Source organism: Monodon monoceros, unplaced genomic scaffold (genome assembly GCF_005190385.1).
Source record: "Monodon monoceros isolate NGI ecotype Baffin Bay Population unplaced genomic scaffold, NGI_Narwhal_1 Super_Scaffold_3, whole genome shotgun sequence".
In the NCBI taxonomy this organism is placed as follows: Eukaryota; Metazoa; Chordata; class Mammalia; order Artiodactyla; family Monodontidae; genus Monodon; species Monodon monoceros.
This window is the reverse complement of record NW_021703780.1, coordinates 95,497,891-95,516,359: the sequence shown is the minus strand read 5'-3', so window position 1 is coordinate 95,516,359 and position 18,469 is coordinate 95,497,891. Positions and strand designations below refer to the sequence as shown.

The 18,469-nt window shown below is 43.6% G+C and overlaps 1 protein-coding gene across 1 annotated transcript in view; it reads right to left on the bottom strand.

Annotated features, from left to right (window-relative positions):
- Positions 1–7: 7 nt before the first annotated feature.
- Positions 8–18,469, bottom strand: part of TTLL3 (tubulin tyrosine ligase like 3) — a 30,182-nt gene continuing 11,720 nt past the window's right edge. The window contains 6 exon segments of the mRNA XM_029241605.1: positions 8–1,879; positions 1,882–1,993; positions 2,175–2,415; positions 3,375–3,519; positions 15,232–15,667; positions 16,676–16,919. Coding sequence (XP_029097438.1) covers positions 1,664–1,879; positions 1,882–1,993; positions 2,175–2,415; positions 3,375–3,519; positions 15,232–15,667; positions 16,676–16,919 — 1,394 coding nt within the window. The 3' untranslated portion in view covers positions 8–1,663.

Genomic DNA, 18,469 nt, shown 5'->3' with positions numbered 1-18,469 from the left:
CAGTTGCCACCATTCTGTCATCTGTCTCTATGTATTTGACTACTCATTTAAGAGAAGATGTTAGATCTTTCACTTTAAAAAACCGTGAAATATATGAAACATATAGAGTGCATAAAACATCTCTGTGATTTAAAGAATAACTCTAAGGTGACACCCACCTAACCACCACTCGGCACAAAACAGAAGCATCCCTTCTCCTATCCTAGACAACAGCAGCTCTCAACCCTGGCCCGACATGAGAACCCCCTACCCTGCCCACTCAGAAAGCTTAAAAAAAATACCCATGCCTCCCACGACTGCACCCCAAAGATGCTGGTTTCACCAGTCTGGGATGGAGACCCTGGCATCAGATCTTTTTTAAAAGCTCTGGAATGGGTACTGTTGTTCAGTCAAGGTTGGAAACCACTGCCCAGACTTGGGAGAATTCTTTGTTTTGTAGAGTTTTACCACATATACATGCAACCCTAAACAAAATATTTCATTTTGCCCTGCTTCCGAAGTTTCTGTTGGAATGGAATTGTGCTGCATATATCCTTTTGAGACTTGCTCTCGCTCTACCCTGTGAAATGCATCCGTTGTGTGGCGCAGAGGTGGAATGTCAGAGCTTGCAGTCTACCCATCTGACTGTTAATGGACACTTAGGTCGTCAGCTGTTACCACAGTGCTGCTGTGAGCCTGCTTGTACGCATCTCCTGGTTCAACTGTGCAAGAATGGATTCATAAATATACAGAATTTATGTATCTTCATTTGACTAGTGTGTTAGTTTCCTAGGGCTGCTGCTGCAACAAATTACCACAACCTGAGGGGCCTAAAACAACAGAAATGGATTCTCTCCTAGTTCTGGAGGCCATAAGTCCAAAATCAAGGTGTCAGCAGGGCTGTGCTCTCCCTGAAGGTTCTAGGTGAGAATCCTTCCTTGCCTCTTCCTGGCTTGTGGCTGCATCACACCAGTCTCTGCCTCTGTCTCCACATGGCCTTCTCCTCGTTTGTCTTCTCTTGTCTCTTGTAAGGACACTTGTCATTGGATTTAGGCCCCATCTGGATAATCCAGGATGATCTCATCTAAAAATCTTTAACGTACTTACATCTACAAAGACCCTTTTTTCCAAATAAAGTCATATTGACAGGTTCCAGGAAGACATACCAATGTTCAACCCATTACAATTAAGAAATACCAAACTTTTTCAGATGGGTGTGGCTTATTGGATATTTCATTTTTAGGTGACCTTGGCCCTTTGCAGAGGACGGGAGAGACCCACTTCATCTGGAGAAGGGCTGGGTCCACTCTTCTGCTGTGTCTCCTGCTGTAAATCTTGTGCCCATTAGATGTCATTCTGCTGCCAGCCCAGCTCCTCCTCTGGGCTTGGGGACTGGGGAGACCCGCAGGGCTCAGCAGTCGTGGTAATGTGTCCCAGCCTTCTGCTCACTGCCACATGATCTTGGGCAAGCCATGTCTCCTCGTTCAGACTCAGTTTCCTCATCTGTAACGTGAGACTTATCCTCCCACCCCGAGATCAGAGATGCCAGGGGAGTCCCTGGACAGGATGCCTCATGTCTGTCACTGGGTGGGAAGTTCTGGGCCTTGCTTTGTGGAGGAGTTGCTGATTGGCCTCTAGCTCTTGTTCTGGACCTTGGGGTACAGAGCCGCACCCTACTCTCTCTTCACCCTCTAAGAGAAAAGGAGCCAAGCCTCAAATACTTCATTTGCTTTTTTACTTGGTGCTGCGTCCAGGATAAGGGCAGTGACGATCGAAGCAAGAACTTCTGTAGCCACACGTCCCTCATGCCCCCCAGACCCTGGTATGCACTGATAAGGGGCAGGGGTCCTGGAAGGCTCAGTGTCGCCATGAGGCATGTCTCTGCCTTGGGTTTGTCGCAGAGTCTGGCCTTGAAGTTGCCTTTGGCCTTGATCTTCCTACGGGTGCTAGGAAGATTTCCGACTTCAAAGGGTTGAGACCACAAGTTACTTCCAAGTGGGGGACCATGAATGCGCTGGGGAGCAAGAGCCTCGGTGTGAAAGGAGGAGAGAAGATCAGGAATCTGTTCAGGAAGGGGGTTCTGAGGGATACAAGCCCTTCCCTTGGGGCTCAGGCCAGCCTGGGAGCTACCCTCTACCTGTGCCCTTCCAGCCCTAACCCCAGTTCTCAGCATTGCCCACCAGGGTATGGGTCACCGTTCGAGGCCCACCTTTCTTGGTTTCAGGGCGTTGGGTGCCAGCTTGAGCTCAGGGTTAGGTGGGAGGGAAATCAAAACCTTGGCAGTAGGTAGAGTCATCAAGGCCTTGCCTGTGGTCGACAGGGCCTCAGAGCCCACCAGCCTGCTGTGCTGCAGTCTGAGGCCCCGCCCCTGGGGTCGGAGCACACGGGGAGAAGGCAGCTGGGCCGTGCTGTGGAGGGTGGGGAAGTGGTGATGGGCTGTGAGGGCCTGGGGAGCCCCAGGCTGACCAGCTGCCCCTCCAGGTGTGCATGGAGGGCGGGGAGGCAGGGGGAGCTGACGGCTGGGGTGTGTGAGGGCAGATGGGGCCCACCTGGTTCCTTCTCCAGAGGCTGTGGGAAGAACACAGGGTTTGGAGTCCAACAGACCTGGGTCTGCATCCCAGCTCTGCCCCTTCGGAGCTGTGCAACCTCGGGCAACTTCCTTAAACTTCCTGATACCTCAGCTGGAAAATGGGGATAATAGCACCTACCTCGCTAGGTTGTGAGGACTAAAGGAGCTGGTCAGGTATCAACACAGTGTAAACTGTGAAGTGCTGTACAAATATTAGTTCCTTTCCACAAGGTGACTTTACATGGAGGCAAAGACAGAATACTGCAGCAGGAAAAGCTTGGGCTCTGGAGAGAGATCAACCTGGGACTGAGACCTGGCATCTTTGAAATGAGCACAACTGCCTGGCTGAGTGACTACTTTGGAAGGGACAATACTCATTTGGCTGTGTGTTTTTTAAAAATACTTTGTAAATGGTGGCTTTTACTTACTACCGGTGGCTCTTGGGTGGGGACAAATCCAGGTGGTTAGGAGGGGCTTGGAGAGCAGGAGGAAATTACCTTGAGACCCTGGGGTGTTTTGGGGGAATGGTCTTACCCAGGGCCTGGGGGTTCTTCAGACTCAATGGCAATCTGTTCAAGGGGTGGGGATGCCTGTCCCCACTAGCAAAGGTCATGGTGAAAATGCAGCCCATCATCGTGCTGCGGGGGGTCCCACTTCCGGAGACTGGGGCGGACCAGGGCTGTGGCACTTTTCGCCTTGCCTTTCTTCCCCTTTCCAGGGGCCGAGGTGGTGGCAGTGGAGTCTGGCTTCTCAGTGTGCCTCAGGCTCCTGGCCCCAGCAACTTTCCTAGAAGCTGACCTGTGGGTAAGGGTTCCCGAGTCCTTGCCTTCCCCAGAGCCTCGCTGGGTCAGCAGGTGAGGGAGGGCTGGGCGGACTTCTATTTGCCGGTGACACATCGCCAGGGGCTTCTTGATGGTGGAGCCCTCTACTAGAAGCCGGATACCCACATACTGGGGCACCTCCACGGCAGGCTGTGGGGAAGAAGAGGAGACAAGGCCTGCTCAGACAGTGCTGCTGGAATCCTAGGCCTGGAAGGACTTGGAGCACAGGTAGGTGGAATTAACTTCTGGGGCACCTGGTCAGGAGACATTTCTGGGCTGAGAAATGCAAAGCCCATCTCTGTCTCTTAAGGGGTCTGGGCCTGGAGGCCTGAATCAGTACCTAGAGGGTCACAGAGCCCCTGAGATGAGTAACCCAGAGGAGTGGGGAAGTCTTAGCCATGCCCCCACCTGCACCCCTCCAACCCCTTGCTTTCCTAAACTGCCCAGCCGCCGCTGGAATGTGTGTTCTCCTCCACAGGCCGCTGCCGATGGACAGCTTCCTGAGATGAGCGAGATTCTCTGCTGAGAACATATGAGTTATGACACCCAGAGAGATAAGAGGCCTGGAGCCTGCCTAAATCCTTGTCTGAACCCAAGACATGGGGAAACAGAGCCTCAAAGTAGGCATTCTGTGGAAAGCATGAAGTAGCAAATATGTAGACGGAGGCAGAGAAAACAGCCCAAGAAAGGAGCTCCGGTACCACTTTCAATTCCCATTAAGCCAAGCTGTACTTCCTGCAGCTGGACACAGGAGAGCCCCCTGTGTCTTGCCAGGAATCTCCTTTTATTTTTTATTTATTATTATTATTTTTTGGCCACACCACATGGCTGCGGGATCTTAGTTCCCCGACCAGGGAGCGAACCCATGCTCCTTGCCATGGAAGCACGGAGTCTTAACCACTGGACTGCCAGGGAAGTTCCTAGGAACCCTCCTTTTAATCTGGAGCTAGTATGAGGTGTTTTCTGCGTCATAAAAAGATCCTGATTAGAATCTATCTAAACAGTCACTTGGAGCTTCTTAAAAATACAGATATCAAGGTCCTACTGTATAGCACAGGGAACTACATTCAATATCCTGGAATAAACCATAAAGGAAAAGAATATGAAAAAGAATGTATGTATATGTATAACTGAATCACTTTGCTGTAGAGCAGAAGTTAACACAACATTGTAAATCAACTATACTTCAATAAAAAAAAAAAAACAGATATCAGGGCTCAAGGAAAGCCCCTGTCGATGAGGCAAAGCTCAACTTTATGGAAAAATCTCAGCTAATAAATGTAGAAGGAATGATAGAATTAGCAATTTACCATTTTGCAACTCTAATACAATAGGTAAGAATCAAAACTAGATATCAAAACAAGTAGGTGAAAAGGATAACAGGAAAATGTGTCATCTGCACACTGCCAAAGAATCACCCTACAAAGAAACTGATCATTGCCAAGGGGAGGATGCAACTTACAATGGAGAGATCTGGTAGCCAAGCCCTTAAAGCCATGGTCAGACTTAGCATCACTAATCATGAGATACTCCGACAATGTGTGATGCTGTATGAGGCACCCAGCATCACCTCTCAAGTATACTTGCCAAAAATGTGTAATCTGAACTTCATCAAGCTGTGTGACCTAACTTCTACTTTATAGGACATTCAGATAACAGATGAACAAGTTAAATACCACCATGAGGAAACAATCAGATAAATCCAGAATGTGGGACAGTTCCGTAAAACAACCAGCCTGGTGCCTTCAAAAGATCCAAATATGGGGAAAAAAAGCAGTGGGGCTGTTCTAGATTATAAGAGATTAAAGAACATCAAAGAGAATAAAATACCCAGGAATAAATTTAACCAAGGAGGTGAAAGACCTGTACACTGAAAACTGTAAGACACTGAAGAAAGAAACCGAAGATGACACAAATAAATGGAAAGATATTCTGTACTCAAGAATTGGAAGAATTAATATTATTAAAATGTGTATACCACCCAAAGGAATCTATAGGTTCAATGCAATCCCTATCAAAATTCCAATGATATTTTTCACAAAAAGAGAAAAATCAATCCCCAAATATGTATGGAGCCACATAAGACCCCAAATAGTCAAAGAAATCTTGAGAAAGAACAAAGCTGGAGGCATCACACTTCCTGACTTCAAACCATATTACAAAGCTATAGTGATCAAAATAGTATGATACTGGCATAAAAACAGACATGCAGATCAATGGAACAGAATTAAAAGCCCAGAAATAAAACCACACTTATGTGGTCAATTAATTCATGACAAAGGAGACAAGAATATACAGTCTCTTTAATAAACAGTGTCAGGAAAACTGGACAGCCACATGCAAAAGAATAAAACTGGACCACTATCTTACACCATACAGAAATATCAACTCAAATGGATTAAAGACTTGAACATAAGACCTTAAACCATAAAACTCCTAGAAGAAAACAGGCAGGAAGTTCCTTCACATCAATCTTGGCAATGATTTTTTGGATTTGACACCAAAAGCAAAGGCAACAAAAGCAAAAATAAACAAACTAAAAAGCTTCTGCACAGTGAAGGAAATCATCAACAAAATCAAAAGACAACCTACCAGATTGGTTCAAGATGGCGGAGTAGAAGGACGTGAGCTCACTCCCTCTTGCGAGAGCACCGGAATCACAACTAACTGCTGAACAATCATGGACAGGAAGACACTGGAACTCACCAAAAAAGATACCCCACATCCAAAGACAAAGGAGGAGCCGCAATGAGATGGCAGGAGGGGCACAATCACAATAAAATCAAATCCCATAACTGCTGGGTGGGTGGCTCACAGACTGGAGAACACTTATACCACAGAATTCCACCCACTGGAGTGAAGGTTCTGAGCCCCACGTCAGGCTTCCCAACCTGGGCGTCCGGCAACGGGAGGAGGAATTCCTAGAGAATCAGACTTTGAAGGCTAGTGGGATTTGATTGCAGGACTTCAACAGGACCGGGGGAAACAGACACTCCACTATGGATGGCACACACAAAGTAATATGCACATCGGGACCCAGGGGAAGGAGCAGTGACCCCACAGGAGACTGAACCAGAGCTACCTGCTAGCGTTGAAGGGTTTCCTGCAGAGGCGGGGGGGGGGGGGGGGGGGGGGGGGAGGGTGTGGCTCACCTTGAGGACAAGGACACTGGCAGCAAAAGTTCTGGGAAGTACTCCTTGGCGTGAGCCCTGCCATTAGCCCCACCAAAGAGCAGGGTAGGATCCAGTGCTGGGTCACGTCAGGCCAAACAACCAACAGGGAGGGAACCCACCCCACCCATCAGCAGACAAGTAGATTAAAGTTTTACTGAGCTCTGCCCACCAGAGCAACAAACAGCTCTACCCACAGCTCTTCTCTCCCATCAGGAAACTTGCACAAGCCTCTTAGATAGCCTCATCCACCAGAGGGCAGACAGCAGAAACAAGAAAAACTACAATCCTGCAGCCTGTGGAACAAAAACCACATTCACAGAAAGACAGACAAGATGAAAAGGCAGAGGGCTATGTACCAGATGAAGGAACAAGATAAAACACCAGAAAAACAACTAAATGAAGTGGAGATAGGCAGCCTTCTAGAAAAAGAATTCAGAATAATGATAGTGAAGATGATCCAGGACCTCAGAAAAAGAATGGAGGCAAAGATGGAGAAGATGCAAGAAATGTTTAACAAAGACCTAGAAGAATTAAAGAACAAACAAACAGAGATGAGCAGTACAATAACTGAAATGAAAAATCCATTAGAAGGAATCAATAGCAGAATAACTGAGATAGAAGAACGGATAAGTGACCTGGAAGACAGAATGGTGGAATTCACTGCTGCCGAACAGAATAAAGAAAAAAGAATGAAAAGAACTGAAGACAGCCTAAGAGACCTCTGAGACAACATTAAACACAACAACATTCGCATGATAGGGGTCCCAGAAGGAGAAGAGAGAGAGAGAAAGGACCCGAGAAACTATTTGAAGAGATTATAGTTGAAAACTTCCCTAACATGGGAAAGGAAATAGCCACCCAAGTCCAGAAAGCGCAGAGTCCCAGGCAGGATAAACCCAAGGAGAAACACGCTGAGAAACATAGTAATCAAATTGACAAAAATCAAAGACAAAGAAAAGTCACTGAAAGCAACAAGGGGAAAACGACAAATAACATACAAGGGAACTCCCATAAGGTTAACAGCTGATTTCTCAGTAGAAACTCTACAAGCCAGAAGGGAGTGGCATGATATATTTAAAGTGATGAAAGGGAAGAACTTACAACCAAGATTACTCTACCTGGCAAGGATCTCATTCACATTCGATGGAGAAATCAAAAGCTTTACAGACAAGCAAAAGCTAAGAGAATTCAGCACCACCAAACCAGCTCTACAACAAATGCTAAAGGAACTTCTCTAACTGGGAAACACAAGAGAAGAAAAGGACCTACAAAAACAAACCCATTACAATTAAGAAAATGATAACAGGAACATACATATCTATAATTACCTTAAACGAGAATGGATTAAATGCTCCAACCAAAAGACACAGGCTCGCTAATTGGATACAAAAACAAGACCTATATATACGCTGTCTACAAGAGACCCACTTCAGGCCTAGGGACATACACAGACTGAAAATAAGGGAATGGAAAAAGATATTCCATGCAAATGGAAATCAAAAGAAAGCTGGAGTAACAATACTCCTATCAGATAAAATAGACTTTAAAATAAAGAATGTTACAAGAGACAAGGCAGGACACTACATATTCAAGGGATCAATTGACGAAGATATAACAATTCTAAATATATATGCACCCAACACATGAACACCTCGATACATAAAGCAAGTGCTAACAGCTATAAAAGAAGAAATCGACAGTAGCACAATAATAGTAGGGGACTTTAACACCTCACTTACACCAATGGACAGATCATCCAAACAGAAAATTAATAAGGAAACACAAGCTTTAAATGACACAACAGACCAGACAGATTTAATAGATATTTATAGGACATTCCATGCAAAAACAGCAGATTACACTTTCTTCTCAAGTACACATGGAACATTCTCCAGGATAGATCACATCTTGGGTCACAAATCAAGCCTCAGTAAATTTAAGAAAATCGAAATCATATCAAGCATCTTTTCTGACCACAACACTATGAGATTAGTAATCAATTACAGGGAGAAAAACATAAAAAACACAAACACATGGAGGCTAAACAATACGTTACTAAATAACCAAGAGTTCACCGAAGAAATCAAAGAGGAAATCAAAAAATACTTAGAGACAAATGACAATGAAAACGCAATGATCCAAAACCTATGGGATGCAGCAAATGCAGTTCTAAGAGGGAAGTTTATAGCAATACAAGCCTACCTCAAGAAACAAGAAAAATCTCAAATGAACAATCTAACCTTACACCTAAAGGAACTAGAGAAAGAAGAACAAACAAAACTCAAAGTTAGTAGAAGGAAACAAATCATAAAGATCAGAGTAGAAACAAAGAAAACAATAGCAAAGATCAATAAAACTAAAAGCTGGTTCTTTGAGAAGATAAAATCGATAAACCATTAGCCAGACTCTTCAAGAAAACGAGGGAGAGGACTCAAATCAATAAAATTAGAAATGAAAAAGGAGACGTTACAACAGACACCGCAGAAATACAAAGCATCCTAAGAGACCACTACAAGCAACTCTATGCCAAAAAAATGGACAACCTGGAAGAAATGGACAAATTCTTAGAAGGGTATAACCTTCCAAGACTGAACCAGGAAGAAATAGAAAATATGAACAGACCAATCACAAGTAAGGAAATTGAAACTGTGATTAAAAATCTTCCAAGGGCTTCCCTGGTGGTGCAGCGGGTGACAGTCTGCCTGCCGATGCAGGAGACACGGGTTCGTGCCCCGGTCCGGGGGGATCCCACATGCCGCGGAGTGGCTGGGCCCATGAGCCATGGCCGCTGAGCCTGCGCGTCCGGAGCCTGTGCTCCGCAACGGGAGAGGCCACAACAGTGAGAGGCCCGCATATTGCAAAATAAATAAATAAATAAATATAAATAAAAATCTTCCAACAAACAAAAGTCCAGGACCAGATGGCCTCACAGGTGAATTCTATCAAACATTTAGAGAAGAGCTAACACCCATCCTTCTCAAACTCTTCCAAAAAATTGCAGAGGAAGGAACACTCCAAAACTCATTATATGAGACCACCATCACCCTGATACCAAAACCAGACAAAGATATTACAAAAAAAGAAAATTACAGACCAATATCACTGATGAATATAGATGCAAAAATCCTCAACAAAATACTAGCAAACAGAATCGAACAACACATCAAACGGATCATACACCATGATCAAGTGTGATTTATTCCAGGGACACAAGGATTCTTCAATATACACAGATCAATCAATGTGATACACCATATTAACAAACTGAAGAAGAAAAACCATATGGTCATCTCAATAGATGCAGAAAAAGCTTTTGACAAAATTCAACACTCATTTATGATAAAAACTCTCCAGAAAGTGGGCAAAGAGGAAACCTGCATCAACATAATAAAGGCCATATACGACAAACCCACAGCACACATCATTCTCAATGGTGAAAAACTGAAAACATTTCCTCTAAGAACAGGAACAAGACAAGGATGTCCACTCTCGCCACTATTATTCAACATACTTTTGGAAGTCCTAACCACGGCAATCAGAGAAGAAAAAGAACTAAAAGGAATACAAATTGGAAAAGAAGAAGTAAAACTGTCACTGTTTGCAGATAACATGATACTATACATAGAGAATCCTAAAGATGCCGCCAGAAAACTACTAGAGCTAATCAATGAATCTGGTAAAGTTGCAGGATACAAAATTAATGCACAGAAATATCTTGTATTCCTATACACTAATGATGAAAAATCTGAAAGAGAAATTAAGGAAACACTCCCATTGACCACTGCAACGAAGAGAATAAAATACCTAGGAATAAACCTACCTAGGGAGACAAAAGACCTGTATGCAGAAAACTATAAGACACAGATGAAAGAAATTCAAAATGATACAAACAGATGGAGAGATATACCATGTTCTTGGATTGGAAGAATCAATATTGTGAAAATGACTATACTACCCAAAGCAATCTACAGATTCAATGCAATCTCTATCAAACTGCCAATGGCATTTTTTACAGAACTAGAACAAAAAATCTTAAAATTTGTATGGAGACACAAAAGACCCCGAATAGCCAAAGCAGTCTTGAGGGAAAAATACAGAGCTGGAGGAATCAGACTCCCCGACTTCAGACTATACTACATAGCTACAGTAATCAAGACAATATGGTACTGGCACAAAAACAGAAATACAGATCAATGCAACAGGACAGAAAGCCCAGAGATAAACCAACGCACCTATGGTCAACTAATCTATTACAAAGGAGGCAAGGATATACAATGGAGAAAAGACAGTCTCTTCAATAAGTGGTGCTGAGAAAACTGGACAGCTACATGTAAAAGAATGAAATTAGAACACTCCCTAACACCATACAGAAAAATAAACTCAAAATGGATTAGAGACCTAAGTGTAAGACTGGACACTATAAAACTCTTAGAGGAAAACATAGGAAGGACACTCTTTGACATAAATCACAGCAAGATCTTTTTTGATTCACCTCCTAGAGTAATGGAAATAAAAGCACAATTAAACAAATGGGACCTAATGAAACTTGAAAGCTTTTGCACAGCAAAGGAAACTACAAACAAGATGAAAAGACAACCCTCAGAATGGGAGAAAACATTTGCAAACAAATCAACGGACAAAGGATTAATCTCCAAAATATAAAAACAACTCATGCAGCTCAATATTAAAAAAATGAAAAACCCAATCCAAAAATGGGCAGAAGACCTAAATAGACATTTCTCTAAGGAAGACATACGGATGGCCAAGAAGCATGTGAAAACATGCTCAACATCACTAATTATTAGAGAAATGCAAATCAAAACTACAATGAGGTTATCACCTCACACCAGTTAGAATGGGCATCATCAGAAAATCTACAAACAACCAATGCTGGAGAGGGTGTGGAGAAAAGGGAACCCTGTTGCACTGCTGGTGGGAATGTAAATTGGTACAGCCACTATGGAGAACAGTATGGAGGTTCCTTAAAAAACTAAAAATAGAACTACCATATGACCCAGCAATCCCACTACTGGGCATATACCCAGAGAAAACCATAATTCAAAAAGACACATGCACCAGTGTTCATTGCAGCACTATTTACAATAACCAGGTCACGGAAGCAACCTAAATGCCCATCGACAGACGAATGGATAAAGAAGATGTGGTACACATATACAATGGAATAGTACTCAGCCATGAAAAGGAATGAAATTGGGTCATTTGTAGAGACGTAGATGGATCTAGAGACTGTCATACAGAGTGAGATAAATCAGAAAGAGAAAAACAAATATCGTATATTAACACATATATGTGGAACCTAGAAAAATGGTACAGATGAACTGGTTTGCAGGGCAGAAATTGAGATGGAGATGTAGAGGACAAACGTATGGACACCAAGAGGGGGAAGCGGTGGCAGGGGGGTGGCGGTGGTGGGATGAACTGGGAGATTGGGATTGACATGTATACACTAACATGTATAAAATGGATAACTAGTAAGAATCTGCTGTATAAAAAAATAAATAAAATAAAATAAAATAAAAAACAAACACAACCTACCAAATGGGAGAAAATGTTTGTAAATCATTTGTAAGAGGTTTATATCCAAACATACAAACACAATCTTTTTTTTTTTTTTTTTTTTTTTTGGGCTGCACTATGTGGCATGCGGGTTCTTAGTTCCCCGACCAGGCATCTAACCCACGCCCCCTGCGGTGGAAGCACGGAGTCTTATCCACTGGACCATAAGGGAAGTCCCCAAAATATATGAAGACAATCTGATTAGAAAATGGGCAGAGGATCTGAATAGACATTTTTTAGAAGAAGACATACAGATGGCCAACAGGTACATGAAAAGGTGCTCAACATTACTAATCCTCAGGGAAATGCAAATCAAAGCCACAGTGAGAGATCATCTTACACCTGTTAGAATGGCCATCATCCGAAAGACAAAAAATTACAAGTGTTGACGAGGATGTAAAGAAAAGGGAACCCTTGTGCATGGTTGGTGGGAATGTAAATCGCTACAGGCACTATGGAAAACAGTATGGAGATTTCTCGAAAAGTTAAACATAAAACTACCATATGATCCAGAATTCCACTTCTGGGTGTTTACCTGAAGGAAATGAAAACACTAACTTGAAAAGATATCTGCAAGCCCATGTTCATGGCAGCATTATTTACAATAACCAACACATGGAAGCAACGTAAGCATCCACTCATGGATGAGTAGACAAAGAAAATGTGGTATATATAAATATACAACGGAATATTACTCAGCCATTGAAAAGAAGAAAATCTCAGGACTTCCCTGGTGGTCCAGGGGTTTAAGGCTCTGTGCTACCATTGCAAGGGGGCATGGGTTCGATCCCTGGTCAGGGAACTAAGATCCCACATGCAGCATGGCGTGGCCAAAATAAATAAATAAATAAAAAGAAGAAAATCTTGCCATTTGTGGCAATGTGGATAGACCCTGAGGGCATTATGCTAAGTGAAATAAGTCAGACAGAGAAAGAGAAACACCATATAATTTCAATTATATGTGGAATCTAAAATCAAAAACAAACTGAACTCACTGATACAGAGAACAGACAGTTGGTGGGTGGGCAAAGTGGGTGAAGGGGATAAAAAGTTACAAACTTTCAGTTACAAAATAAATAAGTCATGTAAGGTACAGAATGGTGACTATAGTTAATAATGCTGTATTGTATACTTGAAAGTTGCTGAGAAAGTAAATGCAAGGAAAAAAAAATTGTAACTGTGGTGATAGATGTTAATTAGGCTTACTGTGGTGATCATTTCACAATATATACAAATATTATGTTGTACATCTGAAACTAACCATGTTGTATGTCAATGATATCTAAAAACAAAACAAAACAAAGAAAACTTCAGAGAAGTCTAAGCCATGCCTAATAGGTCCTTTAAAGCAGCTACAGGTCTTTTCAACATCCCAAGTGTATACCTGTAGGTCTTATGATTGAGTCTTTAACACATTTTGAGTTAAAAGACAGGGTTGCAGGCCCTCTCTGATAACAGTAGGGCTTCTATAATTTTGAGGGCTGTTGTCCTGCATCAGCCTCATAGAAGAGAGAAGAGTTTATCTCTAAGATCTGTGGACATGGCCTTTGTGTAATAAAATAGGTTATAAATTGATATACAAGAAAACCACAAGGCTTTTAAAAATATCAACTTGGACTGAAAGGGACAGATGCAACATGAAATGAAAGAGGCTTCTGTACCCCCAAAATTCTTTGAGCAGGTAACAGACTAAGAACTACCGAGCATGATCACAGAAGAGGGAGGATGACTCAAGGCTGAACTGACTTCCCAATGGATGGAAGCAAGAGACACAGGGAACTCCTAGAAAGTAATAATGGATCCTAAGAGCAAAAGGAGAATTAAGTGCCAGGGTGGGTTTCACAACTGCTATGGACTAATGATTCCTATGTACTTCCCACCCTGCCTCTCCTTTCTGAGTGGGAGTACCTATTAAAAAAAAAAAAAAAAAGCAAAGAAAGGAAATGAAAGAGACAAAACAACCAATGCAAAGCGTGAATCTTGATCACATGTTGGTTTACAAACCAAAACCAAAAGACTTGGCTATAAGAGATTTTGGGAATAACTAGGATATTTGAAAAGTACAGATGCATAGTCCCTAAACCAGTCATTTCCGGTCAACCTCTGGGGGTGGGGCTTCCTGACAACGGTACCTTTGGAAAACTTTCCAGGAGATTCTGGCCTGTGATCAGCATTTGGGAACCACTAAGTTAAAACTTTCCCTTCCCCTTTGCTTCATCTTATTTTCCTGCCCTTATGTTTCCTCATTTACATTTTTTGAAGCCAAAATGCCAATATATTAATTTAAGATACAATCAGTAACTGACAAAGACCAGGACACTTGGGTTATACGATCAGCACATTCTCTCCCTGTGGCCAAACTTTGATGGCAGCCTAATCCTCATCAGAAGGTTTAGGATACTTAATTTAATAACCACAGGAAATTACTTGCAGCGTTCAGAAACCCGTGAAGTCAGTTTTCTGACTTTTAAAAATCTTATTCCAATAAGTGGATTCAAACCTCTTTTTGGAACAAGGTAAAATAAATAATAATAAAAACAACAACAATAATAACATAATAATAATAGCAGCCTCCTCAAATTGGCTCTTACTATATGTGAGGCACTTTACAGTGATGGCATTTATCATAAAACACCTAACAACCTTACTAGGTACTAACAATAGCTAAAACCTCTGTAGCATTTACTATGTGCCAGGCACCTCTAAAATGCTTTACCTGTATCAGCTCATTTAAATTTCACAATCTTATGACGTAGGTACCATTTTCATTCCCGCTCTACAAATAAGGAGACTGAGACCCCTAGAGGTTAGGAATTTGAGCCAGGATTTGAACCCAGGGAGGTTTCAGAGTCTATGCTTTTAACACTATGCTACTGGCCTCTCTAGAAATATTATCCACACGTGAACTCATTTCATCTCCCAAACCCCAGGAGAAAGATGGTTATAGCATGTCCATCTTACAGATGGGGAAATGGAGGCTCAAGGGGGTGAAGTGGCTGTACCCAGTCACTGTGGCAGGAGCAGGACTTGAGCCAAGTTTATGTGACCACAAAGCCCTGAGCTCCACTATGGGAAGGCCTCCCTGGGTGCTGCCTGGGCCTGGCCACCTCACCTGTTTGTAGATGAGCTCAAAGGCCCCCGTGTCACAGCTGCGGTCCAGCCGCTGGTCGATGACCACACGCAGGGTGTCGGTCTGTACGCCGGCACAGAGCCGGGCGGTGACAGCCGTGGAGGGTGCCATGGTGGGGCTGGCGTTGATCTCGATCAGCCAGGGCTGGAAGTCCTCACCGAACACAAAGTCGGCGCCATAGAGCTCGAAGCTGGCCTTCCGACACTGCACAGTGTCCTGGGAGGTCTGCAGGGCGTGGATCACCGCAGCCTTCATGCCAGGCACGATGATGGTGGACCAGGCATTCGGGGCCCCCATCTCCTGCAGGTGGGCCTGGAACTTCTGGCTTGACCACATGTTATCTGAGGGCAGCAGTGGGTGTCGGTGGCACGAATTCTCCAGGTGCTTCTGGATGGAGTTGTTGCACAGGTGCACGGAGCTGGGACAGAGAGCAGAAAGCTGAGGGCTGGCTCCCTGTGCCCCTCCCACCCAAACGTGGGGAGGGCAGGCAAACCCCGGAATCAGCCCGGCACACTCTGGACCATTCAGCTTGAGGTGACAAAGGCCTCATCACTTTCTTCTAGGGCCACTACCAGTCTTCACTCAGGACCTCTCTGAGGGCACTAACTACAGGGGCCACGGTGTTAAGTGCTTTGTGACAGTGTCAGTTAACCCTCCCAGTGCCTGGAAGATAAGAAGGTGGTTAAGAGTACGGGCCCCATGGTCACCAAGACATGTGTTCAAGTTCTATCTTCATCGCTGACTGGTAAGACCTTACATAAGTCATTTAACCCATGGGCTCCTTTCAACATCTGTAAAATGGGGGTAAGTAACAGTACCACTTCACCGGGTTTTCATGGAGGACTGAGATAACATACATGAAGTGCTTAGCAATCGTCACATACAGAGCACTCAGTAGCCGACAGCTATGAGCTCCATATTACTTCCTCCATTCTTCAGATGTGGCAACGGAAGCTTAAATACTGATAGGTTTTCACCTGACCCAAGTCACAGAGCTTGGAAGCTTCAGAGACGGAATTTGAACCGAGGGCTCAACAGGCTTCCTCTCCCCCGAAATGAATGCTGCAACCTGCCTCTCTCCTCTCACATTTCTCCTGATCCCCCTTTACCCCACTCTACATCCTTTCTTCCATAACACATATCACTTTTAACCCATTAGATGATTTTACTGATTATGTTCATGGCTTGTCTGTTTCTCCCTGTTGGAATATGAACTCTTGAGGGCTGGGCTCGTTTTGTTCACTGCTGTGTCCCACGTGCCTAGAACACTGAACGGCACAGGGTACACACAGGTGGTTGGATGGATAGAGGCCTGCCTGCCTGCAGAGTGTGTTTGGAGCCCCGCATTGCCTTGGAATCGCTGCTTCCTGCCAGCTCCCCAGCTAGACTGGGAGCTCATGGGAGTGAGGTTCTGGGGGAGGCTCACTTGTCCAGGTTCTTCAAGGAGAAGGGCTGTGTAGAGAAGCGGATGTAGCTGTCGCGGTAGAACCACACAGTAAGCGGGTTCCAGTCGGTCACCAGGAACCACTGTCTCAGATCAAACTTGGTGCCAAAGATGAGCAGGGGTTGCTCGATATACTTCTGCACCACCCACTTGCCGTCCTTCATCATCATGGGATTGCCGTCCACCAGCTTCAGCATCTCCTCCAGGTGGTCCATGCACATGATGCCTTCAGGGGAAACAGGGTGGTCAGGGATCAGGCCAGGCTTGGGCTGGGAGATGGGTCAGGGGACCATGGACAGCTCATCATAAGCTCTCATCCCCAAAGGACTGATAGGCCCAAATGGGTGAGCCTGCCCCCTTCTCCCTGTTCCCTTTGGGAAAGCTGAGAATCTGCTAAGGATTTAAAGTTTAAAAAAAAATTAACCAGTTTTATTTGATGAAAAAGAATATATGCATGGATAACAATTCAAACAGTATTGGGCTTTTTTAAAAACCATGTGCATAAATGGCTTTGATTAGTTTTTCACAATAACTAATGGAATATAAAAAACAACAGAAGTGAAAAGTAGGCAGTACAAAAGGGTATACAATGAAAAAAAATACATCTCCTTCCCCAGAGGCAGCCAAGTGCTGCTTCCAGGTCCTATGGATAGGCTCCCAGGTTATGGAAGAGTTGTGTGCGCCTCAGTTTCATAGGATTCTATGCACTTAAACATGCTAAGGAATTGGAACACTGCTTGGCACTTGGTGAGCATTCAGTAAATGTTAACTCGTATCATTATTACTAGTTGCCTGTGGAAAACATCTCTAGCTATAGATTTGCTGGCTCAAAGGGTATGTGCATTTTTTCACTTTATAGAACAAAGATGTTCTACCAATCTGCACTCCCAGTAAGAGTGTATGAGATTGTGTGTTTGCCCACATTCTATCAACACTGTTGATGATTTATTTTTGCCATTCTCTTAGGTAGAATGATATTTTAATTTTATCTGTTTTATAACGAGTGAAGTTAAGTATCTTAGGCTAAAAAGGTATTATTTTAATGCTGATATATACAGTTGACCCTTGAACAACACGGGGATTAGGAGCGCCAACCCTCCGAGCAGTCAAAAATTCTCGTATAACTTTACAGTAGGTCCCCTGTATCTGTGGTTCCGCATCCACGGATTCAACCAACAACAGATCATGTAGTACTGAAGTATGTATACAGTGAAAGAAATCCGCATATATGTGGACCCACGCAGTTCAAACCCACGTTGTTCAAGGGTCTACAGTAAGAATCACAAGGCAAACAAACACACAAATCAATCTCATTTCCTCATTGTTTGGCCCCTCAAACAGTCTGATTGCCCACCAATGGCACAGAATAACTTGTGCCGGGTTCCCAAGCCAGATCCTTTCTCAAATGGCCAGAATGATCACTAAGATTCCCAATAACGTGACGCCTTGTATAGCCAAAGATTGAGGCTGTTCATGACCTCTGACCCAGCAATTTCACTTTTAGAAATTTATCCTAAGGAAATAAATGGAAAGGCTACTAAGATATCTGCACAGGATATTCATCACAGTGTTGCTTGTTAATAGCAATTCATCAATCAATAATCAAATAAACAGGAAAAAAAAATGGTGGGCGTCTAAATATCCATCAGAAAAGGATTAGGTAAGACCACGAGGGTACATCTAAACAAGATTAGACTATGCAGCTGTAAAACAGAATGAGGTAAGAAAGCACCTACTGTACTTTTATATAAAATTCAAAAACAGGCAACACTAATC